Source organism: Cariama cristata, unplaced genomic scaffold, assembly GCF_000690535.1.
Source record: "Cariama cristata isolate BGI_N322 unplaced genomic scaffold, ASM69053v1 scaffold6954, whole genome shotgun sequence".
In the NCBI taxonomy this organism is placed as follows: domain Eukaryota; kingdom Metazoa; phylum Chordata; class Aves; order Cariamiformes; family Cariamidae; genus Cariama; species Cariama cristata.
In genome coordinates, this window is record NW_009614589.1 from 25,186 (window position 1) to 52,419 (window position 27,234).

The 27,234-nt window shown below is 45.7% G+C and overlaps 1 protein-coding gene across 1 annotated transcript; it reads left to right on the forward strand.

Annotated features, from left to right (window-relative positions):
- Positions 1–260: 260 nt before the first annotated feature.
- On the forward strand, positions 261–27,234 carry LOC104161142 (neuronal PAS domain-containing protein 2-like). Its single transcript, XM_009699473.1, is given in 20 exon segments — positions 261–292; positions 1,690–1,844; positions 2,620–2,711; positions 4,545–4,634; positions 5,752–5,872; positions 7,030–7,143; positions 7,816–7,934; positions 8,829–8,911; positions 12,634–12,740; positions 15,477–15,624; positions 17,775–17,856; positions 19,786–19,909; positions 20,648–20,761; positions 22,311–22,465; positions 23,005–23,206; positions 24,177–24,264; positions 25,056–25,136; positions 25,586–25,773; positions 25,776–25,789; positions 27,064–27,234. Coding segments are annotated over 20 exon segments (2,280 nt in total).

Here is a 27,234-nt window from a genome sequence, read left to right on the forward strand (position 1 = left end):
CTAAAGTCGTGCTTACTGTAGCTGTATGTTTGGGCGTATAGCAATGGTTTCGTGTCTTAAGCCTCAGAAGGTGACAGAACAAGCAAGAAACTACATAACAAGAATGGAGTTTTGGAAAGGGAAGACTGAAAAATCCGGGAGGTCGTAAAGTACAAAACAGTAAACTCCATATTCTGACATCCTCAAAAAGATCAGGGAATATGTCTCAGTAAGTATTTCTGTCTTTTCCTTCTAGAGCCCTGTGTTGTGTAAACGAACTGATGGATGAAGATGAGAAGGACAGGGCAAAGAGGTATGAAGGGATGCACAGGGCACTGAGAGTGGAAGCTCTTCCGGGGAGAATTGTAAATGCTGTGTTGTCCAATGCTTGGAAAAAGTACTTGGGACTACTGATGTCAGAGGCAAAACCCCCATGCAGTTTACAGGCTGTATGTAGCGAACCACAAACAGCATAATTAAGTCACCATTTTTAAGCTTCGCATAGTGTGTTTGACCACCCCTACCATGGGTTCATCAGCTGAGTGGTCCTTAAATTGCATTGTTGCGCCCTCCAAATCTCATGTTATCCCATGGCTATTTATTATCTTGATGCAGGACTCCTGACCTGTGATTTTATTGACATCATGCAGTGCTGCCCACCTGGGATAGAGTTCCCTGTGAAACTTAGAAAGCAGCCCTGCTTTAGCACAGGTATGAGTTAGTCTCCCTTCAGAGAGGCATTTGGCTCAGGTCTAATTAGTCATCATACATGAGTGCCAAAACAGAGATGGCTGTGAATGTAAATGCTGGATCTGAGAACCTCAAATGCCAACATGAATATGAATGGAAACACTCTCTGCATACCACACTCGGTCTAGATCACAGGAAGCATGTATCATCATGAATACACTTGTAAAGAAAATTAATTACTACTGGAAGAGGTTGTATGAAAATAGGGTTATCATCTCAGATATGGGCCTTGGAAGGAACATTTTGGAAGAAATTGAATAGATCTGCTTTCTCCTTTATTGTTTTTAATAGAGGGGAAAACCCTAATAATACATTCTTAAATTGTATTAATTCAAGCTGGAAACTAGTCTGTGGTTTTTGCAGCCAGACTTCTAACATTCCCAGTTTCAGATATCACGGCAGCAGATTTTCAAAACCAGATACAAATGCACATGCTTGACTTTATTCTGCAGTTGGATTGTCTCTGCACAGTATTGTCTCTTGATAAGCTACTTTTGCAAGCACAAACCAGGGAATAAGGATTCCTTTGCATTTTGACCTTTGTATGTGTGTGTACTAACTGCAAAATGAAAGTTCATAAAAATGAGGTGGGCAAAATGTGAGTGTGTAGATGCCAGGACTTCTTTTACTGGAGAGATTTCACGCATAACACCTTCCCTTCGTTACCACTGCTTTTGAAACAAAGAGAACGTAAGGATACAGTCTTGCTGAAATGAATGTAAATGGTATTTGTTGCTCCAGGTATTCCTTGCTGACAGTGAGTTCAGTGCTGCTGCAAGGCTCTAAGCACCAGCAAGGTGCTTATGCCTAAGCCTAATTTTAAACAAATGAGCAGTCCCAGCAGAGTTTAGATTCTTGTATTTAAAAAGTGTTTTTCTGGGGCAGGGCCATTTACCTCTTCCTGGGTCGAGCGCTACGTCCTTCATTTTACTTAGTGGCATTTATGCTTCTGTCACCCAGGGCATCACGCAACAAATCTGAAAAGAAGAGGAGAGACCAGTTCAATGTCCTCATTAAAGAGCTTTGCACGATGCTGCAGGGCCACGGCCACCCTCTCAAGATGGACAAGTCCACAATACTGCAGAGGACCATCGACTTCTTACAGAAACAGAAAGGTACTGGAGGGTGCTGGCCGGCTCCTGTTGAAAGAGCTGGCTCTGCATCTGCCCAGCAGCCAGTTTCTGCTCAGAAGACGAAAACTTTTTTTTTCCCAATCATCTAAGACCTTCAGAGAGGACGTGAACCTAAGTGAGGGGCAGAATAAGGCAGAGCAGCTGGCCTTAGGAAATGGGCTAGGTTTGAATCCAATGCTGACCAGTTAAACGTAGATATACTTGAAAAGATGCAGTGCGATATGCTTTTTAATGTAGTGACATTGCTCCATTTCCCTCGCTTGCCTCTGGATCCTCTGGCACGCTTTGTACGCTCTCAAACGGAGCATGAGGGAGGAAGAGCTGAGGAACAACATGCACTATAAAAGCCAGGGGAAAGGGTGTTCTGTGCCCTGTTCCCAGGTCTCCTGGGGTAGGAGATGGCTGGGTGCAGCCTGTCCTGCTGCCTGGGGGCTCCTGGGAGCCTTCCTGAAAGAGCTCCAGAGTTGCGGACACCCTCTGCTCACCGTGATGCTCAGCTACTCTGAAATTAGCCCATTGACCTTAATTTTTGAAGGATTTCTTCAAAACATTTCCTCTTCCTTTTCTTGATTTCTAATGCATTTGTATCATGATGGCATGCAAAATGACTGTTGCATACAAGAAGGCTTTGTGTGGAGAATGATCTGAGGATGATTCCTCTGAAAGCCTCTTAAAAGAAATATTGTGTTACTTGAAAATGAAAAAAAAAATCCAACTAGCCTGAGTCATGTTGCTTTTTTGATATTTTCTCTTTAAGAAATCACAGCACAGACAGAAGCCTGTGAGATTAGACAAGACTGGAAGCCTTCATTTCTTAGCAACGAGGAGTTCACCCAGTTGATGTTAGAGGTAAGAAGAAATTAAAGCTGCACAGATTAGTGAGAAGTAATCGGTTCACTGGAGTAGTTCAGAAATATATAGTTCCTTTTCACCTGTAGGTCCCAATGTTAATGTTAATGATTTCTACTCTGCTGGCACATGTCATACAAACCTGACAGAGACCAATGTTGTGCTAAATGCTTTGCAGACACAGAGTTAAAAATATGATTGCTTCCCCTTAAAGATAAACAACTTTTCATTTAGGCACGAAGACCAATTTGGCCCAGATTTAGCCTGGTGAGAGAGGAAAAAGAGAATTGCCCTTCTCTGAAGAGCCTTTAAAGCTAGCAGTTTTAGCAAAAACTTGAAAGGACCTGAAAAAAGCAGAGCAGCTCTCTTCCTCCCACATCCCATTAGCCAGGCAGCATTTACTTTGCTGCCTTTGCCGCTGCTAGCTGTGCGGTGCTGTACTTGTGATGTGAAGGCTGTCTCTTTTGCCTGGATTGCCTTGAAGTGCATTCAGAACAGTTCTAATACTCTCACCTCTAAAATGCTTAGCTGATCTAGAAACACCCCATGAGCCTACATTTTTCCTTTCTTTAGGATGCGACTTTGGGTTTGTGCTGAATGCTCGGCTGGCAAGGACATCCCCTACCCTGCGTGGGCAGCTGTTGCTCTTGCCCCGCCAAAATAAGGGTGTATGCTGGGCTGAGCTGGGAGGTGCTGCACTGTCTTAGTTATTCCTTTTCATCAGGATGTCATGACTCACCTCTCTGGAAAAGTCTATTCAATATTCTTTCTGGGAATTTCTCTCACCAAACAAGCTAGTTTCTTCCAGCTGAATCAAAACAAATTCCCCCCCTTAGAAGTGATGGGGGAAAGAGAGCCCTTTAATAACTGTTGTCTTGCTGGACTGTATTAGTCTGTTGACCAGTTTACTTAAAATCAGTGGTTTTTTCCAGAGAGGGCTTATTTTCAGCAAAGGCAGAGTATGACAGTGAGGTGGGGAAGACGGTGACTGCTGCATCTTTGGCTCCCTGTAGCTAAGCTGCAGAGCAGCCTAACAGTGTCTTTAGAAGAGTTGGCTTTGTGCACAGTGCTGACCAGAGATTAAACCTCCCAGGTCTTGGTAAGTGTTAGAGAAGAACAGGGACAGACACTGCGTCAATGGTACAAGAAGATGTTGTGAAAAACAGGGAGAACACTCAAAAGAGGAAAGCACATGCAGTGACTTAAAAGGGACAGAGAACTTCAACTCTAGGACAGAAATCATTGTGAATAAGAAACAAGAAACAAACCAGACTTTAAAATTGTTGTGTCACTAGCCTAACAGATGAGTGCTTTAAGCAAAATAAATAAGGCTTTAGATCTTGTCCATATTGTCCATAAATTGCTAAAAATACAGCACTGTGTAATTTTTCTGTCTCTGCTTATCCATCCATCCATCCATCCACAATGCTGGGTTTGCTGTGATGATAATCTAACATCTCCTTGCACACCAAAGTGGTTAACTGTTGTGTAATTCAGAACACACAATGAAGTGACTGAAGTCACTAAGATTGTGTGGGTGTAGAAATTCTAACCACCACTGTCTTGCTTCATGTTAAATAAATACTCACTGGGTGAAAAATACAAGTCAATTTAATATTAATGAGAAAATAAGAATATAAGAAGAATGTTGAATTAGACAGCATGTGTAATTTTTATTTTTCTGCATTGAACTATCATTTCTGTAATTGATTTGTGTTAGTTTTAGGCTATTGGAAGCATCACCAAAGAATAAATTAGCCTGTTATATTTTAAGTTGTTCCCTTGCGTAATTCTTTTTATTTTTTTCTTATTTTGCCTGCCTTTTATCGTTAGGCACTAGATGGCTTTCTCATTGCACTTACCACTGATGGGATTATTGTTTATGTATCTGATAGTGTTTCGTCTCTGCTTGGACACTTACCGGTAAGTTCTGACAATGCAATATGTTGAAGAATCATTCCCCTGCCTTAACGCAGCCCCATCACTGCAGGGCTGGGGATTGGTTTTGTCCAACCAAAGAGGCAACTGACTGTGGGTGGGAGATAAACCAACAAACTCTTAGGGAGTTTCTCAAGCTCTTGCGAATAACAGATTGTCTCTCAGGGTCTGTGAGTTAGGTAAAAAAAACCCAAACCTATGCAGAAATCACTGTACTCGTAGCTCACCACTTGGCAGCACATGTGAAGGATGGTCTGGGTGGTGGTTATCCCACCAGGTATATGGAAAATCTCATGCTTGTGAAATCTGTGCGTGCTGAAGCTCTTCTGAGATAATTTAAAGATTACTTCAGGACTGAATCTGTGCTCTTCTAATGGCATTGTGTTTTTCTACTTTAAGCCCATGGCTTTTAGTAACACGTGTGTGGCCTCAGAGTTTTCTGGGAGAATTTCTAGAAATCAGTTAGCTGTTGGATGCAGAAATTTCTGTTGGCCCCTCAAAAGCAGTTTTTATTTTTACCTGGTACCAAGGATGAGGCACCAGTGATGCTATATGAGGGCAAATTTGAGCACACAGTTAACCTGACTGGAAGTCCTGGTGTGCAAAGAAGTAAATAAGTGCTGTCATTTTGGTAGAACCCCTTTAGTTGGGATGTGTGGGTTGATCAGCACTGAAACACTTGCAGGTTGAGCTGATTTTTCCAGATGTTCAGCCTAGAAGACAAATAAAGGACATGAGGAGGAGCTCTCCCACTTCTGTCTTGTGCTTCCAAAGGGAAATGTTTCAAATCTTCATTTTGATATGATATTTCTCACCGTGTTTTATACCTGTGGTACCAGGGTTTCTTCTCCAGCTTGCATCTGGCTGAGCTGAAGGGCAAAGTCTGGGACCCATTCAACCTTTTGCAAATAGATAGTAACCCCGGGGTAAAGTAACCTAAGGGTTATTCTGCCCTAGATCCATCTGTAGATTGGCTGAGCTTCCTTATCTTAAGCATCCATGCTAGACCACCGGCAGTATCTGTGCTCTGCTGCGGGAAGGCAAGGTGTGTGGTTGTGTCAGGCTGTACTGTTGAACATGACAAAGCATTCTTTTGTATCAGTCAGATTTGGTGGACCAAAATATATTAAACTTTCTGCCTGAGCGGGAGCAGAGTGAGGTGTACAAGCTCCTTTCTCCACGTGTGCTCATGACAGATCCTGTTGCAGCTGATTTTCTAAATGGTAAGCTCTGCTCTTGTCTGTCGGTCAGGGAGATTTGCCAAAGGCAAACAGCTCCCGGGGGAGCCTGCACAGGGCTCTCCAGCTCTATAATTCTCCTACCTGCCACTTTTGTTTTGCCGCAGTTAGTATTTCTGGTTCTTAATGCACCACATCGTCTAATGTTCCTACATGATTCTACGCTCCCAGTCTTTGATTTGTACAGTCTTTGTTTTACTGTCTGCTTTGCATCATAGGACAGTGAAGTTGCCGTCATTAGGTATTTTTCCCAGGGCAGGATGCTGGACTGAGCCTATGAAAGGAGTGAGGGGTTTGGGGGAAGGAAAAGGGTGTTGGGGAGAGTGTTCCTTAGGAAGTTTGCAAGTCATAGGACACTTGAGAAACCCTACAAGTAATTTAAGCAACAGCCTTCCTATCTAAACAGTCTATTAGGATCTGTACTGCTGGCTGCTGTCCCATCCCCAAAATGTCCCTTTCCCCCAGAAAACATCCGCAGCACCAGAGTGGGCAGCAGCATCTTCCTAACACCCACGTTTCACCAAGCCTGTGTTGGGACCTCCCTTTCCCAGTGGGTTCACCATGCCGGGCAGTGCCAGCCTCCCCTCTCTGCTGACCCGTAAGCGTTAGTGGGAACTGGGCAGCCCTGGTGCTGGTGCTCTGCCTTGGGGTTCGTTTCCCTGCAGTCTGATCCATGGAGTTCAGGCTTTGGGCAGAAAACTGAATAAAAGCTTGGCATGGTGCCCTCCACCATTAATGGAAAGGCTTCGGGTGACTTCAGCGCCCTTTGGAGCTGGGTCCTATGGAGCAGTGCCGGAGCAGAGTACTGCAATATCACTTAACAGCTTTGCATGATATCGTGCATGACTGAAGTCAGGGGAAAATACCCCTGACCGGTATTGCCAGGGCTTCCTGCCCAGCGTAGTGGGGTGGCTGCAAAGCCATGGGAGAAAGGGTGAGAATACATTTCCTTAAGCAGAACCATCGTTGCTCCTAGTAGTTATATATTTACTTACAGGTATCAAGAGCATCCCAGCAGGATGTGCTCAGATACCACAGCAGCAGGGTTGGTATAAGTACCTAGATAGATTCAGTATATGGAGTGGGCTGAAGTGCAGACTTGTAGTAATGTTGTGTGTCTCCCTCTCTTTCTCTCATTTCAGCGGAAAAACAAATAGAGTTTTGTTGCCATTTAGCAAGAGGCAGCTTAGATCCAAATGAACCCCTAATGTATGAATATGTGAAATTTGTAGTGGATTTTAAATATTTTACTCATGGTAAGTTACTGCTCCAGCCTACCTTTACCTCTCTACCTCTCTCCTTTAAATTGTGTGTTGATCTGTAGCCTCTTAAGGCTTTGTTTCAGCTGAAAACGCCCCGTAATGGGCAGGGATGGAATGAACTGTGGATATGTTGGAGATATATTTCATATAAAAGTGGTGGGGAGGCTGTTGGTCAGAATAGTGCACTCTTCTGCATGCTGTGCTTAAAGAAGTGATACCAGACTGATCCTACCTCCATTTAACTCACTACCAATTGTAAAGCAGCCTACTTATTCAAATAACCAGTAAAATATGCCATTCTGTTTCACCTGTGGCAATCGCATGACACTTTTTAAAGATTAAGTTGGTTGAGAAACCTGTAAAATCTTGAATCTTGCAAATGTTGAGCTGGAGAAAGGCTGACAAGGAGACTGTAGCTGCACACTATGAGCTGTGCAGAGCTGTCTTACGAAGCTTCCCTGCAAGCCAGGGGTAGGTGGTTACAACTGTGTAACTCGGAGCCTAAAGGGTCATGCTTTAAATAACATCAGCGTGTATCAGTGTGGCATCGCCTTGTGGGTAGGAAGAGTTTGTCGCTTGGGTTTCATCAGTCACTGTACCTGTCTTAACATGAAAAGAAAGCTCTCCTTCCTCTTCTTCTTAAATGAATTGTCTGGTTGTGTCTAGTGCCTACACCCTCCTGTAATGGCTTTGAGTCAGCTATTGCACGAGCTTTCAGGTCAGCCACGGAGGAGCAGATCTGCCTCGTAGCAACTGTTCGTCTCGTCACACCACAGTTCTTAAAGGTGAGAGTGCTGCGACTGCATCTTGCCTTTTGTGCGGGGATCAGTGGGTGCTCAGCGGCAGAGGTGCTGCTGGTACCACGAGCCGTGTGCTCGGCTGTTGGGAGGGGAGCTGCGTTGCAGCAGCCTCTCAGAGAGTATGTTCAGCAGCACAGATTGTTTGTGCAGAGAGTTGGTAAATGAGAGAGGACATAGCTGTGTTTGGGAGTGGGAGACAACGTTAAGTATGTATTTTGGAATGACGAGGTATAAAACGGGAGTTGCTTTTGGGAAGAGGTGGTCGTGTGATGGAGTGTCTCAGAGCAGTCGGTCCAGGAAGCACCAATACAAGGTGACCAGCTAAACCACTTGAAAAGTTGCAGCCTTTAAAGAAATATATTCCAACGGTCCTTTGGGTAAGAAGGCCACCCACATCTTCAAACACTGTGAACACTGTGTTTTGTGGACTCTTTCTGCTGGTCTGTAAGTGTCCTGTGGCGCAGTGCAGTGATTGCGGGGATAACGACTGTAGGTGCTTCTTGCTCAAGAGAGCATTAGCCAGCTCGGTTTGAGGCTGGACCTGGTGCTGTCATCCATATTCAGATACCAATATTTACAAAAAGCTGGGAAATTTCCCCTCCAGACTGCAAGATGATGCCCTTGGACTATTTATCCTAGCTCTAAAATTCAGCCCAGGGTAAACTGTTCAGCCACTTTTCATCAGTTCACGCATCTATAAAACAAGACTTACACACTCCTTAGAGGAGAAGTGCTTTAAAAGCACTGTATTTTGCTAGGGTTTGTTACACCAACAAGATGTGTCCTTGGTCTTCATAGAGGACTCCTTTTGTTGTTTCATAGGATACCAACAAGATGTGTCCTTGATCTTTATAGAGGACTCCTTTTGTTGTTTCATAGGAGCTCTGCAATGTTGAAGAGCCATGTGAAGAATTTACATCGAGACATAGTTTGGAATGGAAGTTTTTATTCTTGGACCACAGGTAAGAGATTTGGTTTTAGTCACTGAAGAACAAACAAACTCTAGTTTAAAAATAGAAAACTTTGTGTAGCTGTTGCCTGAGATCCCAAGTAGAATAGCTCTAGTTAAATGCAACTGAGTAAGTAACAATGCTCTGAACTTATTAGGCATCCTTAAATGCTTTGCTCTTTTCCATATTTTAGGCAGGTAAGAAACCCTCTAAAATGGTGGGAAAATGTCTAGAAAAATGTCTAACTTCACCAAGATAAGTCATTGAAACTGAGCAGTGTGGGTCCTATTCCCTGTATTGGTTTAGCTCCTCTGTCTTCCAGTTACAGCTTCCAGGAATCCTTCTAAACCTTTCGGTGTGTCAATAAACTTTTGACTTTCACTCTGAGAAATTATGGAATTTATAAAAATAAAATAAAAAGCAGTGGATTAGATGATTTAATTGCAGATGGGTTTTTGACAATGCCATACGATGGGCTGCAATTCAGCTTGGTGAATGAAACAGACTGGAACTTCTTTATTAAGCTGATTACTATGGGATTCATTTTCTTCAAAAGAAGCTGGAGGTTTTTGTTCATTCTTTTACTTCTCTGTATTTGACACGTATGCATAAGCACATTGCAAAATCCTACCCTTCCCATTATCCCTCCTTTTGCAAGCTGTGCAAAGGTAGTCATTACTAGAAATAGAAGACTAGTAAAGAAGGCTGTAGGAAAAAAAAATAGTCGGGAGGAAAAAAACTTAAATATCACCTGCACATTTAGAGCAAGAAAGAGAGCGAGCAAATAGGAATGAATAATAACTTGCATTTATATAGTGAATAAGATGTGTACCTCATACATCATACCTTGAAGCATGGAGGAACTGACCCTGTGACAGCCCTACAGTGAATGCTCTGTGGTTTGGGACAGTCAGCTAATTATTCATATTGTTGAGATCTTGCTGGAGTGACTTTGTTAGACTTTAATTGGCCTGACCAATAATGCACATTTTCAGAATCAAGTGGTTAATGTTAAGATTTGTAAAAGAGCCATAAGCCCCTTACTTTACTATCTGATGAAGTGAGCTAGTTTTCCAAAGGGCTGTGTCCCAGCAGCTCCTGTGAATAAGGTGAGCAGGAGCTGCTTTGAAACCTATCAAAGAATCCTTTGATGAATCTGGGTTATGACTCAGAGAGGAATCTCTCTGTGCTGGGTGCTTGCAGCCGCTCCGGTCCCACTGATATCCCCAATGAGGAAACCATTGTTACTGACAGTAAATTAAGCTGGTGCAGATGCTGAGGCAGAGTTTGTGACAGCTCCAGATGTGAGCGGTGAGCCCAGACCCAAGAAGGAGCAGGGAATTGTGTGGGTTGTCTCATTTAGTCATCGATTCAGACCTCTTTCCGGTACAGTCTGCAGGATGCTGTGAAATGTTGTTGGGTATTTTACTGTTTCTTGCTTATTTGTGTCAACTCGTGCCGCCTGATGCTGAGGTGTGCCATCAGTAGGGGCAGAGGGTACCCAGCATCAGTTGGAATCAGGACCTTTGCTATCATGATGACAACATAAATTAAAGATAGATAATGCAGAAAGCACTCCATAGATCTGGATAAACGTTAGAAAACTAGGAAAAATTTGTATTCTGGATCTACATGTAAATATGTGTAGAGGAAGAAAACCTGTCGACTTTGATAATGATCTGTTTCTCTTCTGCAATGTGGTCCTCTCCTTATTTTCCCTTCATTTACTCGAAAGGCTCTCTGAAGGCTGTGTATTTCCATTTGCACAGCAGGAGTTGCAGACCTCAAGGCTGGAACTTAAGCTAACAAGACACTTTTAAATTGTTCCAGAAGCAAGGCAGCTCCTTGTCAAATGACAGATGAGGAACATTTTTTGGTTGCTTTCTCATTTAAAGAATTCTGGTAAACATCAGGAAAGCATAATACTTTCCTGATCAGCTTAAATGTTTATCTGATGTGCATCTGAAAGACATTATTGTCTTGAATATAAGCATGTCATTAAAGATAGGAGAGACGCTGGTGTGTTCTGCCAAAGAGATGGCAAGGAAGGACACTTCAGTAAATGCACATATTATCATCATTAACAGAAATCTGGGTCACATGAGGAAAAGGAACACAGTGCTCTATGAAAAGTTATTTGAATAAATAAAGCTATATTGTGGTGGAGACCACAGAGTGTACTAAGCGCACGCTGTTTCAAGAGATTTGCCATGAGAGAGTGGGGAGGATGGGCTCTTCCAGCCAACCTCTTGTGCTGAGACTCGGGAGCTCCTGTTCAGACCTTGATCCTCCTGGGACTGCTGTTGAGCAGATCCCTGACCACCCTTCCTTTTCCCCCATTTGATGCCAGACTTCTCGCAGTTGTGGGGAAGAGGGAGGTTATAGACCTGTCTGGGCTCTCTTTAGCTGAATAACCTATGCCCACCATGTCTTTAAGAGTACAGATGTGGACCTGGGTTCCTCAGCCAAGACAGGAGTACTTCCCATATTGATATCCAGAAGACTCAAGACTGCTCCATCCACACCCAAGTGTACTTACAGTTAAATAATTTTTTGCTCATATTCTTGGCCAATTTATGGCACTCACCTTCCTTAAGAGGGTCACTCGACCCACCAAGAGAAAGGGCAGTGGGAGAGGCATGTTTGATAGGCAGTGACACCTTCAGCCTGCCCTGGTTTTGAATCGTTAACCGTTTCACTAACACACCACCGCCTTATTCCTGAGGAACGCGCTGAACTTGGCAGGTGAACCTCATGCTATCAGCACATCCAGCAGCCAAAACAAATAGGTGGAGCCAAATTAGCACAGGTCCTGCCTCACCAAGCAAGTGCGGTGCTTGAACTGGTGCAAGCAGGAGTGTCCTTAAGTGCAAGGGGACAGAAGGTGGTTTGCTGATATAGGGAGTAGAGGCAAAAACAGTGGTTTTCTCCTTCACATTTCAGTGTTCTTTCATAATCATAAGCTAGCAGGCTCCAGTGAAGGCTGCGCACAAGCTCAGTGTTGTTAGGACACCTGCTTAAAATAATCTCATATTTTGGCTAGAACATGAAAAATCTAGAATTGACAGCAGAACAGTCAGGTAAGTCATTGCAATGTGCCTATATAAATACTTCATTGATTCCTTCTCTAACTACCATGGAAATAACAGTCCTTGAAATCAGCCCCATGCCTATTCTTATGTTTACTACCAGCACAGAAACATTTTTGCTGGTTATAATTTCCCAAGCTTTTCCATGGGAATAATTACTTTTTCTTTTACCCAAGCTGGTCCTGACACACATTGCAGCTTCCCACTTACTCTTTCTTCTATAGTTACTACCCAGATGACATTTACTTCCAACCTACTGGATAATTTTACTCAAGCTCAAAGTTATTATGCACATGAACAGCCATAGCGTTTTTCAAGCTGTGTGTCTCACAAGCATGCTTAATGAATTGAGTCACTTGCATACGTACGTGCCTTTCTCTACACCCACGTAATGAATAGGCTATGAAACAGTAAACACACACCTTTTCATTTTCTCAATTTTTACCTCTCCCTTACTGGTTTGGTTTTGTGGTTTTTTTTTGCTTGTATATGAAAATACATCGTTGTGTATATGAAAATCCACTCCTGATTTCCTTGCCAGGTGAATGTACAGGATGGTTTTGGCTGCTAGTATCGCAGCGTATCTGCCAGGATGTCAAAGTGTTAAGTTTTGTGCTCACTCCCTGCCCTTTGCTTCCCTTCTAGGGCTCCACCTATTATAGGATATTTACCCTTTGAGGTTCTGGGAACGTCAGGGTATGATTACTACCACGCAGATGACCTGGAGCTCCTTGCTAGGTGCCATGAACACTGTAAGTTCCTCTCCCTCTGCACCATGCCTGTCTTTTTGATCTCATTTGTCGCTTGTGGTAAACCTTTTACTTTCATCGCATAAGGCATCTTTGGGGCACAAGGGAATTCTCTCTTCCCATGACAGACTTTCATAGCTGACACTTACCTGGGGCATTGCATCCCTGCAGAATTCACTCAGACCAGGAACGTTTTGTGCAGGTTTCCCAAATTGGCAGATATCCTGTTTGAGCACAAGTTCTCTGAGAGTGAAATGAGATTAATAGAGATTAATAGATGGGAAGTCAGAACTTTCCAACCTCTGCCCTCAGTTTTTGAGGACAGCCTCAAACCCTGGGATTTTTGTTGAATGTCACAGTTCTTGCTGTTCCCCTGGGCTCCAGAGTCAGCCAGGAGGCTGAGCTCATCAGAATGCCTTCTGACAGCGGCATTTGGATCACCTGCCTGTGCAATTAGATGTTGTGAACCTCACTTACTGTTAGTAAAATGCTTCTGGAGGTTAAGACTCTTTTTTTAAATACAAAAGTACCAGATGATACAGATTCCCTGTGGGTGAAGATGGCTCATTTTTGGTCAACCTGGAAGTAAAGCAGAAAAGCCGGGTGCAGGCTGATGTGCGAACAGCAGAGAATGTCCGTGAAGTTCATCTTTGTGCAAGGTGAAATGCTGTGAGCTGGAAGAGCCCAGAAGGAGCCGGGTCAGAAGGAGCCCGCTGCTGGAGAGCCGTGTCCTAGGCTAATATGAGCAAGGGCAAGAGCTGGCAGCAGACATGGGCTACTATTAATCAGTGTACTGTTCCTACCAGATGAGCGTTTGAGATGCTTTATCTCTGAAACTGTATTTTTCCATTTTATTACATGCACTTCGGACTGAGATATTGAGCCAGAATTAGGTCTGTCTTCCAGCTGGTTTGCACTGCCAAGCAGTGTAATGAAAAGTAACTATGCACTTTGTAAAACGCATCTAGGTGATCAGATATTTTGCCAAGAAATATTACTTACAGGTTTCCTGTTGGGCAGACTCTCTATCTGTTTGTCTCTCTGCTCTCTTCATTTGAAAGGAGAGTGTTTTGTCACAAGGAAACAAGGACACCCCAGAGAGTGGGGAAAGCAGGACACTAATTACTCTGAGATGCAGAGCAGCGCGGTGCAGAGACACCAAGAAACTCCACAGCCCCCCAGCACGCTGGTGCCAGACAAGCTGCTTCGTCTCTGAGTTGCAAACCACTCCCCATCTTTACCACGTACCCTCTACCACTTACACATATAAGATGCTAAAGGACCTAGTAGAGGATGGAGAAAATGACTTCTCTGAATGTCAGGTTTCCCTGCTCCACTTCCCCGCTGGCTTTTCTGCCCTGTCGAGGCAAAGCCCTGGTACAAAGCAGGCGGCGAGCGAGCCGGTTGCCCGGCTGAGCGCACGAAGGAAGCTGTGAAAGGGGCTCGACGCAAGTTATGTCAAGTGCAGCAAGTGTGTAGAGAGGAATATTAAAGGAATATTTTAGTTGCTCTCAAGTACAGTGCTTTTCTGTGCTGTTTGCTTAAAAGACCAGTCAGACAGAAGTGAGCTACTTAACCAGATGATGTCTTTTTGGTAATACGTGCGTGCAGTTTGACGTAGATGCTAACTATATTGAGAGTGGAGTCAGATCAATCAGCAGAGAATCTATTTAGTGACTTATGTTCTACATCTCTACTAGCCATGGATCTCCTCTTACACATTAAAAGAATATTTGCACAACACACTTGAAGGAAAGGATCTTTTAATCTTACTGTGCAGTGGGACAAAGCAAGGTGCTGGCAAAGTGACTTATAGAAGTTGCTTCAGGAAATCTCTGCCAGGACTAGGAGCGGAGTGATGCCCAGGACGGGGTGTTAGCCACAAGACCTTCGCTAAGTGCTTCATCTAAAGCCCATCACTGTTAATGGAATTGCTAAAGAAGTTAGTCCTGATATTTAACAAAGTAGAGGTGTGCAGGTGAGTAAAAATAATAGGGTTAGTGTGGTTTGATAAGTTCCCGTTCGTCAGGTTGACCACTCTGGGCAGGCGTCTTGCCTACTGTGAAGTGAAACAGGTTTGCTTAAACCACATTTGTATTTTACTTTGCATTAATTAATGGTATTTTAAGTGAGCATGTTTCATTTTGTACTCCCAGCAGTCCAGGAACAATTACTGTGGTTATTTAATGTAGTTCCCCTCATTATTTTCCAGTTGTATTACACCACTTGAGATTTTTCTGGACATACCCTGATAATATGTACCAGTCTGGTGTATTTAGGTCATCTCTCAGAAGAAAACTCTGTTAAACTGCTAAAACTCCACTGTCTTACTGTTTTGTGCCACTATTAGGATCCTGACTTCAAGCCCCCAGTCTTTGAAATGCATTATTCATGTACTTGTGAAAGGCCAGTACTTTGTTGGATTTATATTATTTATGCTGATTTCAGAGGAGCCCACAAATAAGTTATAAAAATATAGCTAGTTATATAGCTATGCCAAATATTAGTTATAAGAACAATGTCAAAATAGCAAAGCGCACTTTTGAAAATCACTAGCAGAAAAGAACCCAAATAAAAGGGCAATACATGGTTGTGTATCATCTGTCGTGTTTATAAGGCCACAAGAGCCATTTTAGTGCAGTAGCAGACTGCCAGAGGGGTATGGGACCAAGTGTTTTTTCTAATCGCCTTTGCACCGTGAAATTTCCGTTAACTATAAATTGTTTTTTTGTTTAACAGTGATGCAGTTTGGAAAAGGAAAGTCCTGTTACTATCGGTTCCTGACCAAAGGCCAGCAGTGGATATGGCTGCAGACACACTACTACATCACCTACCACCAGTGGAATTCCAAACCCGAGTTCATCGTTTGCACTCACCTGGTAGTTAGGTAGGAGGAGGCACCAAACACTTCACAATGTATGTCCCATGTGCTCATCCGTTATTTTTTCTAGTTCTGCTTTGTGTTAGGCAAATATTTGCTGTGCATATTGACATACTGAGATGGTATGTAATTCTATAAAAATATTACAACAGGAGAACATGGGGAAAAACATAATGTGTTTTCGTTTTTGGTTTTTGGGCTGTTTTTTTTTTTTGGCAGCCAGGCCAAAACTCTGGAAATCACCATTGGCCAAGTCTATCAGCGTGGTACATTCCCCTTTTATCCCTAGCGATGACATGGCCATCGGAAGAATTAAGAATCAGAAGGCTTTATGGGCGTGAATGAGATCATACATCTCCTACAAACCCCTTTGATCAAAGCTTTAAATATTTATGATTTGAAATTAGGTGCTGTCCTGCTGGCCTTATTCCTCACCTGAAATTCAGCCTAGGATCCCCCTCTAGTGGGAAGCTGCTTGTGCTCGGTTGCAAACCCGTGCTGGAAGGCAGTGGGTGTGTGGGATGCTCAGTGATACGCACCTTCTGGAGGGGAATCTGCTCCGTTACCACTGTCATCTCAAAAAAGATTGTGTTAAGAGTGAGAATATATTTACTGAAGGGCTTGAAAAAATAGTGACATGCTGGTTTGCTCTATTGACTTGCATAAACGTATCGCTCACTGCCTCTTTCTTTACTGTCAGGAATCAATATGTGAATTTTTTTCTGGTCCCCCTTTTTCTTGTCAAACATCTGGAAGAACAAACACTAGTAAACTGGAATTCTTCTCTATATTCTGAAACACAGACTGAGAACACCTTACACCGCTAAACAGGTGTAAGTGATTAGAGCTGTGTGTGCTGATATAAACTACATGTTGAGTGCTATCATAAGCAAACGTTAGACAGAGAGATTGCTTCTGAGTTGTGTTGCTTCTGCTGTCCTTCAGGGAGCTCGGCTTCACTTTAAGCTCTGAAGTTGTTCTGCATGAACTTGTTTCTTCTTTCTGCTTCCAGTGCCTCTTAAACCTAGTGATGTAGTCCTAAATAGATTTTGAAATTCAATTCTGTCTCATATAGTTAAGATTTAGAATATATTATCAAAACACACAAGTTAAAGGGTGATTTCAGGAAAATTCATTGCCTACAATGATGTAAGTGAGTTCAGTTCAGCAGCTTCTCTTGCCTTCCACAAAGGTTATGGCCCATTAATATTTCAGCACCCTAAATTATGGCACCTTTCAGTGTCCACGATCCGCAAGCACTCAGAGAATCTTTAAAATATCCTCTCCAATTTATCCCAATGGTGAATCATGTGGCATTGTTTATTGTAAGTATTTTATTGTTTAAGAGAAAAAATAGTAAGGAGAGCAAATACATACACTTTGAGGCACATTCCTGGGTATTCCTGCCCCTCGCATTGCACCTGGGCAGCTGTCGGTTTGTATTCAGAGCTTCCACTGGAGTGAGGGATGCTAATTCTGATGCAGCACGCTGCACGGTGCTGTGTGCCCCCTCCGAAAGTGGGACCTGACCTCCTCCTCCCCAGGGCACTGGCTTAGGTCTCACTGAGCTACTGTGCAACATGCGAAAAAATTGATTCTTGATCATCAGCACGTTAGAAAATGAATGTACATTTGCTATGGCAGTTTACCTGCACAGAAGCTGTAGGATCATTTTTCTGCCTGATTATGGAAAATGGGAATCTCCTTTATTAGGAGAATTGTACTGAGGGCAAAGACTGAGGGCAAAGACACTCATTTTGTCTTCAAAAACCAAGTGCACTTGGCTTTTAGATCAGTTTTACTTGAAGGCATCTAGGGCCAAAATTTGCAAAGGAGCATCTACATTTGTGCTTGGAATGATCAGTGCAGTTAATCGTATAGGCTCTGCAGTCCTGGGTGCTGTGGGACTGGGGCACTGCCCTGTTGTTTCTAATCTGTGGGTATTCAGCATGTGCAGTTATTCACAGATTGCAAGGCTTTATGATGATGTTCCTCTGAGCAATTGTATATCAGAGTGTGTGTGTGTGTGTGCTGTGCAATGCTTGTGACTCGACAGGAAAACTCCATAGTGGCCTGTATGGTAGGATGGTTACCATACAGTAAACAATACCCAGACTGAAAAACGGGATTTAAATTTTTTTTTTTTTTTTTTTTAGTTATGCGGAAGTTCGAGCTGAAAGAAGGCGAGATCTTGGCCTTGAGGAGTCATCAATTGAACTGGCATCCTCTTCTCTAAAGGTACCATGTCCCTTCACAGTTGAATGAGTAGATGTTTAAATCCAACTGAGTAATCACTTACCAATCTTAGGAAAACATCTGTTCTTTCTTCTCCTTCTCCTTTACTCCCATCTCCTTCCAAGCTTTCGGTTGGGTTATGACTCAGGCAGACCTTGGGAAGTTTTCCACTGCACGGCTCTAAGCTGCCCGTCTTGGTTCAGGCGTGTAACTGCAAATTCGGCAGTTGCATTGCTGCTCTTCTGCTGTTCATTAACTTTCTGAGACCATTACTCAAACTATAGGTTAAACCACCTCAGTTCAGAAGCAGAAAAGTAGAGCTGGAGCTGGAGCCTGGTTTGCTGTACCTGTCACCGTTAATAAGGTACAGAGGCTCCGAGCACAAGGCAGTACCACATGGGACCTGTTCTGTTAATGCCAGCTCATCACTGGTACTCGGACAAAGATTGGAAGTAAAGGGAAAACACTTATTCTTATTCCAGAGTTCAGCTCTGTTTACATCATTGGGCAGGATTGCATCAAGTGTAGGATTGTGACCAGAGCAATAATTTCCATGGCTTGAATTAGTCTGGCATCCCAACACACCTGCCGAATTAACAAGGTCATTTTAATTACTTTTAAGTTCTTCATCTCAGTAGTTTACAAATAAGACCAGTAATCAAAGTAATTTCAAGTGGATTGTTGAGTAATTACCATTCCATTAGCCTCATTGCTCTTCAGACATTATTTTATAGAAGCTGTTTATGGGACGTATAGGGGCAGCTGTCCCAGAGACCTTTTGTGCTTGAGCAAGGACTGTCTTGCAAAGAGGTGCTTCCCTGTCACCACAGCACGTTTCTGCGTATTTTCCCCTTACCACATGACAGCTGAGAGATCTTTCTGCAGACCTTAAGCTGCATCTCTTGATGGAAGGCACCTGGAGGAGAGGCAGAGCAGTGACTCCCATTGCTTGATCTTCTGGAGGGGAGTGGGAAGCTGGGAAGCTCCCTGGGAGGCATGGGGAGGGTGGTGGCCCGGCCATCGTGGTCACCCATGGCCTGCAGGTGAAACAGTCTCCTACTACCCAACAGTTATGGGCTGTTTGCCATAAACCATCTGCCAGGTGGCATCTGTCATTTTGGTGTGACAGCTCCGAAGTCGTTAATATTCAGTAGCTTAGGCTGTTCCCCTCTGCGGATGTGCTACCAGGTTCCTGCCTGGAACAGCCCGCTGGGAGCGACTGCTCCCCAGGCAGCGACGAGCAGGGTTGCAGCTCTCAATGCGGCCCGGTACCTGTCCCCTGCAGGACCCATTTGCTGTGGGTTCTCCTAGAGCTGCAGCTGATGTCTCCCGGCCACTGCTCCATGTTCCTTCCCAGCCATCTCTGCAATGAATAAAACCATTCCCCAGCCAGCCCCTCCTGCCACCGACATTCATTACCTCTGCCACCAGTCCCTAGTGTGCCACGGCCAACGACCTGTGACATCCCTGAAGAAATCAGGCAGGAGAAAGCTAATTATAAAAGCGTATTTCCATTTGCACACTGTTCTGCTGGGAGGAGAGCAGAAGGGTGGCACGCGGAGCGCGGGGCACAAGCAGCAATCCCCGTGGCGTTCTCCCGACACATGGTGTGTCCCCTCCGCCACCGCTCGCTGCCATCAGATGGGTGTTCCAGGACAGAAATGTGTGGCATCGCCCCAAATCCCGGGGTCCCTGGGGGGGTGATCCTGAGGGTACTGTCTGCACAGGGGTACCTGAAGGCTTTAGAGTGGACATTGAGGAGCTGACCAAATACTGCACCAGGGTTCGGTGATGTGATGCTGCAGTGCTGGCCCTCTGCATACCCAGCCCGTTATCTTTCTCTGCAAACAAGCAGTCGGGGAAGTGAAGGTCCCCTCCGGCACTGTCCTCTCCTGCTGACGATCTCACCTCTTTGTGCTTCACTCCCCGCAGAGCCACAGCAGCTACCTGGACGTGGGGCAATGCGGCAGCAGCCAGGATGCCAGCCGGGAGGGAGTGTCACTGTCATCCCACAGCTCCCGGCGCTCCTCGCACACCGCCCTGTCCGACTCCGCATGTAGGTGCCAGCGTGGCCGGGGGCAGCCCAGCATGGGGGCAAGGAGTGGGCTGAAGGGCAGAGCAATCTCCAAAATACTGGCGTTTGGCTGGGAGTGACCAAGTCAGGGCTGGAGGGGGATGCTCAGCACCGGGACCAACATACCGTGCCATAACAAGTTATGGTATGGCAGCAGAGCCATGACCGTGTGCTGCCTCCTCCCTCTTAGCCCACTGCCCGTGCGAGAGCAGCTTTCCCCCAGTTTGCCACCCGCGGAGGGTTGTGGTTCAGGGGACAGGAGGTGACTTGCTAAGCTGAAGTAATTTGATTGAGTGCCAACCCTCACTGACAAAACTTTTATTATGGGGTAGTTTGGTCCCTGATGATAAATCCCTGCCGAAGGAGTGCAAAAGGCTGCCTGCCTTGCTGGCAGCTTCGTCCCAGCTCCCACGAGTGCCCCCCTGCCCTGGGCGCAGCCGGGAGGTGACCACAATGCCCGTGCGCTGTTCTTGAAATACTTGCCGAGGGGAGAGTGGGAAAGCTCATCTGGGGACACCCATGGAGGAAAGGCTGAAACGGGGCAGTAGCATCAGAAGGGAACCCCACAAGTCAGGTGGGGAGCCAGAGGGACCATGGAGGGGCAGTTTGGGGAGTTTGGCAGCGTTTGGGTCACTGCTTATCTATGTACACAGAGTTCAGGCTTAGCCAGGGTACCCAGGCACGGGTCTGCCGTATCACAGTAAACCATCTCTTTTCCAGCCACATCATCCATGCGACCCACGGACACCAGCACGCCCACCCGGCCGTCGGTGCCAGGGGGCCAGGCAGAGAAGGCAGCCCTGCGGCTGGCATCAGCTGGAAACACTCAGGTCGGTGGTCCCTGCGAGCAAAGCCTTTCTGATCCTGTAAAGAAACAAGTTGGGCAAACCTTGATCTTGCTCTCAGAGAGGCTGGATTTCCACCTCTGAGTGTACTGGGCCTGAGCATGGGTTTTCCAGGGGCTGTGGGGAATGCTGCTGGCTGGCAGAGCCGGTGGAGAGCTGCTAGAGGCTCCTCTGCTGTCTCCTTTCGGGATTCAGTTACTCCTTCAGGCCAAATGCCTTCTTACACCATGAGCCTGCTTTTCTTGGGGTTTGTACACATGAAATGGCCTTCATCCAAAAATGGATACTGTCACCGAGGATTTGCTATTAGCAGGGGGCATGCAGGAGCTTAAATTCTGCCTTCAGATTCATCCTCAGATCTCCACGTGGAGTTGTGTAATTCCCTGCACTTGGTCATCACCAGTACGAGCTGGTATCGCACCAACTCTGCACTAGAGGTGCTATGGACCTACAGTAAGGCACACTTTTCATTTCTAGGCCATAGCAACTCCTCAAGGCCCTGGTGAACACCTCCCTCAGCATCCCGTGGCTCAGCCGGCAGTCCCCTCTCAGCACGCTGTGATGGTACGTGGTTTATTTTTGTTAAACGCACTGGTATGGCCAGTCAGCGGGGCAGACTCGGTGGCTCCGGTTCACTGCTCTTAACCTCCTTGCTGGCTGGTCCCAGCATGGGGGCAAGGTTTCAGTGCCCTTTCTGTTGCTGTTACTGAGATTTACCCGCAACCAAATTATTGCAACAACTTATTTCAGCAAGGAGGTGGAGCAGGTAGAGCACCCAAGGAAATAGCTTAGAAGAAGGTTTACGCTTGTCAAAACCACTGGGGGCTGCTGAAGGCTCATCTCTGAACTGCTAGCAACTAACTACAGCCTGATACCATACTGAAGAGTTTTATTGTCCTGGTAGAGGAAGGGGATGTCTTGGAAGGTTTGAGTTAGGCCAGAAAAAGAAAAAAAAAAAAAAAAAAAAAAAAAAAAAAAAAAAAGAAAAAATGTGGGAGTTATAAACCATAACTATGAGGCCCGTCCTCACAGAGCATTGAGGTCGGTGTAGTAAACATTCAGACTAATACAGGGATTGAAGGCAGCCAACATAGGTGTGAAGGATGGATCCCAGGGTGGGATGACAGCCTAACTTGGGCCTGGCATTTGGCAAATATCAGCAGGAGCACAACTGAAAGCCCAGCCTGGAGGTGTGGCAAGGGTTTGCATGCAGTGTCTGCCACAAAACGCAAGTGATCCAAAATCAGCAGGATCTCACACTAAAGGGACAGGGTAGTCCTGTGCCTAGACACTACATCTGCACAGAAATTTAACAGATGGAGATCTGGAGTGAAGCACTGAGCGTGAGCCAGTTGTGCCGCTGCTCTGGAAGTACAGCAGTGCTTCAGTTAAATATGCAGTTGCCATTTTTTGTCAGCATCATATTTTCTATGGCAAAAGCTGAAAAGCAGTCATTTTTGTGAAGCCAGCATCACTATGAATGTGAGTAGCAGGACTGGTCCTACCCTGTGATCTTGTTCTCTGTTCTCCACAGCCAGTGTACCATTTCCCGACCCAGCTGGGGATGATGCATCAGCTGAAAGAGCAGCTGGAGGAGAGGACTCGCATACTGCAAGCTGACATCAAGACACAGCAAGAAGAGCTCCACGTCATCAAGGAGCAGCTCCAGCTAGTGCAGGACTCCAACCTGCAGGTACCCACTGCCCCCGGGGGTCCCAAACCCACAAACTATTTGCTTTTCCTTTGAGGACGCAGATCGGTAACAAAATTGTCAGTGGCAAAAGCATTTAGAAATGAGCTCTGGATAAATTGGTGGTTTGGTCTCAGATGTGGGAGTAATGTTTCCCGAGAGATGAGAGGCGTCAGTATCTGCTTAAGTATTGAATCAGAAATTTTCATGATTTAGAAAAAACCAATCCCAAGCTAATTTGAAGTCCCCCCTGCACAAAAAGCTCAGTGGCTGCTTAGTGCTGCTGGATCCCCAGTGCCTTTCCTGCAGAATGCAACAGGCATAGCGGAGCTGGAGTGCTCGTGGCTCTGAATAAATACTTGGGCACAAGCTAACATTTGATTTTCTATTATTCATGGTTTGCTTTGCCCCTGAATTTAGAGATGTTGCTGGTGCAGTATTATATATGTTGATAGACACAGCTGGCAGTCAGAGACAGTATCTCCCAGGCAGTACAACCACTGTATGAGCAGTGACAACTCGTGTCTCTCTTTTATTTAAAGATGCTGATGCAGCAGCCGATCCCCGTCGTCTTTAACAACGTGCAGCACCCGAGCCCCAGGAGGCCGCCGCCAGGGACACCCAGGCCAACGACAGCCAAGAAGTCCCAACAGCAAGGCCTTATGGGGACGAAGCACTATTGCAGCACCCACCTGTCGTCACCCCGCCAATTCCTCAGGGACCCCTGCGGCACGGCTGCCCAGGTCGCTGACTGCTTCATTGTCCTCATCATCTCCTTTCCTGCCTTTTAAATACTTGTCTGCCGTGTCCCCCCCTCCCCGTGGTCCCACGCATCTCCTCTGTGCTGGTTTTACTCCGTAGCTGGCATTATGAAATCTGTGTTGAGAGTCAGTTGTGAATGATGTCATTCAACTGTAAAAATAAAAGCCAGGTAGCTTAAAAGCATTAAACCCTGAGGACTGCTGGAGCCATTGTGGTGACCGGAGAGGAACTGAGCAGGAGGTTTGGGCTCTCATTCACTTCTGTTTGTGACTGCAGCATGATGCTTGTTCATAGCCAGTGAGAGTTGTGACTTCTTAACATGGGGAAGTAGGCATAATTTTAAAAAATTCATTTTCTTCTGTCTGAGAAGTCTTGGAAGGCAGCTTTGAAAAACAAGTTTGTCATCACTAGACCTAAATCAAATATATGGTCACTTCTCCTTGGGAAAGAATTAAGGTGTCCAAAAGCAAAAAAGACCAAAACTACTGCTTTAAAGGACGAATGAGAAACTTTCCTTGGGAACTTTGGATTTGCACTCCTCCTCCCCTCTTAAGCTTGTCTCTTCTTCCTTGAGCCTTGCATGCCCTTACCCTTGTACTCTGATTTCTCAAGAGACCATCTGCTCCTACCGCTGGGCATCCCAGCACCTGCCGTGCAGGAACAATAAATGCAAACAGGTTGGTTGTCCCGAACAGATATACTGTTCCTACTGCTGTGTTCGGGGAGAACATCCTACTGTTCCTTCTCCTTTTCCCATCTGCATACTGGAAGCAGTTATTTTAGCCTTCTATTAGGGAGCTTTAAATACTTATGTGGGTACCTGTGTCTTCATTTCAGGTACAGCAGCAGCAGCCCCACCTAATGAGAGGAAACCAAGCCCAGCAAACGTGTCTACCAGGGCAGACGAGCATTTCAGTGCCCCTCTACAACAACCCCATGGTGTTTTCGCAAACGCATCCCGTCACAGTGGCTGCACCCATGCCGACTGACGGCAGCGAAAGGCAACCGCAGTCTGACTACAGCCAGGACAGGAGCCTCAGGTACGAATGTAGCCCTGCTGGAACCGTCCTGATGGCGATGACAGAAAATAGCAATACCTGGGCAGTGGGGAGAGCAGGGACATCTGGGCTCAGGGGGGTGATGGTCTCTGGGTGCCACAGCGGGGGCACAGGGATGTTCCCTCCTGCAGAGATCTGGGTTAGTGGTGAGCCCAGTGTGCGTACAAGCAGGGTGCTGTGCACACCACGCCGGGGTGCTTGAAAGCCTTTTCTCTCCGTATTTCCATAAATTGTCCATGTAGCTCAGTAACCTTTGGACATCTGCTGCTGTCAGAGGGAGCAAACAGGAAAAACTAGCAGGGACAGCTTTTCCCAAACGTCTGTGCGCTTGCTCTGAAGCTCCAGAGCGTTTTTTCTCCAACCAGAAAAAGTGTCGTGGCAAAGCCATTTTTCTTTTATACAGTGCTGGAAACATTGTATAAAACATCTACAACTGCCCCAAACTATTCATCCGCCTTTCAGGGAGGTATCTGCAGACACTGCTTACAGGATCCAGCCATTTCAAAATACTGTGTAAGGAAACAAGATAAACCCCAGAGTTCCTACCATCTATAAAACCTATTTCTTACATGAAAGATTTAGCAAGTTTCAGCTCACATCTGCAAGTACATTTGACAAGGTGACAATAAGCATGCTATTTCATGAGGGGTTTTTCAGGCTGATGATTTGCATGCTTTCAGGGAGGATGCTCAGGGATTTGCTTCTAGAGACTGACAGCCAGGAGTTTGGAGCTCTGCCTTCCCTGACCATTCTCTGTTTTTCTTCCACCGCAGGATGCTGTTCCAAGCCATGATGCCCGCAGCCAACGGCAGTGGCCAGCCCACACAGGGCAGTGCCAGCAGGCAACAAGGAAAGTGAGTCTTTGCTGGTCCTTGTTTTCATGCGGTGTTTTGGCAGGGCACTTTATGGCACTGATAATTACTTTGAGAATCATGATCATGCAAACGCAAACAATCTCACTCTTAAAAGAAACAAAAGCTCAGCTGGTTAGGAGAAAAAGTAATGACAATGTTTTTTAATCGCAAAAAACTTTATGGTAACTAAAATTATTTGAAAAAATATTTTTTTAAACCATTTTCTGGCTTTTGCAAAACCTAAAATGCCTGCTCAAGTCATGGAGGAGACATACAGCCTTAAAAACCTTAGTTTTCTGCAGTTCTAGTCCATGCTTCATGGGGAAGGGGAAATCTGAGGCCTGCTTTCCCCAGGTTCTGCGCGGTTTGACAAACTCTACTCCCCAGGGCCTGCTCCGGTGGTGGCTCTGGGTTTGGGTTCTTACACCTTATTTTCCTCCTCATGGCAGATTCGTTGCAGAGCAGCAGATCTTGCCTCCCCCAATACAGATGCAACCAGTTACCTGTAGCACCGTCCGACCACCAGCCCCTTCGCCCGTTTTCTCCCCATCTCTGGTGATCCCACACACCAGCTTCACATCCCACCAGGCAAACACACCGGTTCATCTCCATCAGTGGCCACAGCAACAGGTTCAGCAAATCTCTACCTTCAGGTAATGGAGTTGGAACAGGTTTCTGAGGATGCACGGGGGGATGGCTTTGGGGTTGGGTTGGTTTTTTTGAAGAAATGGAGCTTACCTGGCTAATCAGTCCTAATCAGTGCACTCGCATGTCCTCCATTCCTGTTGTATCGGCACATACCCAAGTGCTCAGCCTCTCCAGGCTGGCTCTGCACAAATTCAAGGCCATATTTTCAACAAACCCACTTATCACTTAGTGTCCAGAAGAAATATCCAGTTTTTCAAACACAGCTTGTCATCCAGAGGAGCTCTGATGGGAATATTGCTGTAGATGTGAAACACGATAAGGGATAAGCTCTTTTGAAAACTTGCCTTCTCTTGTTATGTCCCAGCATAGTAAGGTTTTTTTATCAGCTCCTGTCACTGCTTTCTTTTAATAAATGGGTGTTTCACAACACAAATCTCTGGAGAAGGTGATTTTGGTTTGTCAAAGCGCAGCTTCATCAGTGCTAGCCGAACCAACGACACTGCCTAGGAGTGGGGTTTTTGAAACTAATATTTATTTAATAATACAGTCTCCAAGAGTTGCCTGGTTGGCAGAGGTAAGTTACGGTCCTCCAGGCAAAGATGGTAGAAAACAAAGCAGGAGGAGTAGGTACAGCTGAAAGTAGCCATGCAGCAGGACTGCGTTTAGAGTAAGAAATGAATCGTTGTCAGGAAATACGGGCATGAGCCGTCCCTGCTTTGGGTACGTGTGCTCACGGGCTGCACTGAGGTCCCGAGGACTAGCAATGTGGACAGCAGAATGATGATGCCGGGGGAGATAAATAGCTCCAAGGCAACAGAAAACCAGGCTTTGGTGCCACAATGCCTTTAACAGGGGGTGAACCAAGCAAGTCCAGGTCTTTGGGGTAGCAGCCATGGGGTGGTACACGGACAAGGTTGCTCTACAACTTCATCGTTGGTTGCCTGAAGATCCTTCCCATTGAAGATGGAAGTTGTACATCCTGCAGATCTTACCTTGTCTCCGAGTAGCTTTTGAAGGTCTCCATTGCTGCTGGGCTTCACAAGGGGCTGATAGGATGGATGGGTCCTGCTTCCCCTCTGTACCTCTCCAGGTATTGTCAGTTGTGCTGATAGCACCAGCATCCCAAGCTGCTTGTCCACAACTTGTACACTTGATGGGTGGAGGTTGCCTTTACGACTCGGTACTCGCACTCCTGGGTATGAGCCTTAGCGTCAGCCCTGCAGCAAGAGAGGGAGCGGATAGGGCAGGTCCGAATTCTCGGATTTGTGTCTCCCGACAGATGCAAGGTCCTGAGCCAGTGCCTGGGGGTCCGACACAGCGCATTTTCCAGCCACCCCACACCCCACAGCAGAACCCCCTGAGCTATTTCCTCCACCCGCAGCAGCAGAGCCGCCACGCACAGGGCCAGGCCTGCAACCTGCCGGACCTGCCCGAGATGCAGCTGCCCTGA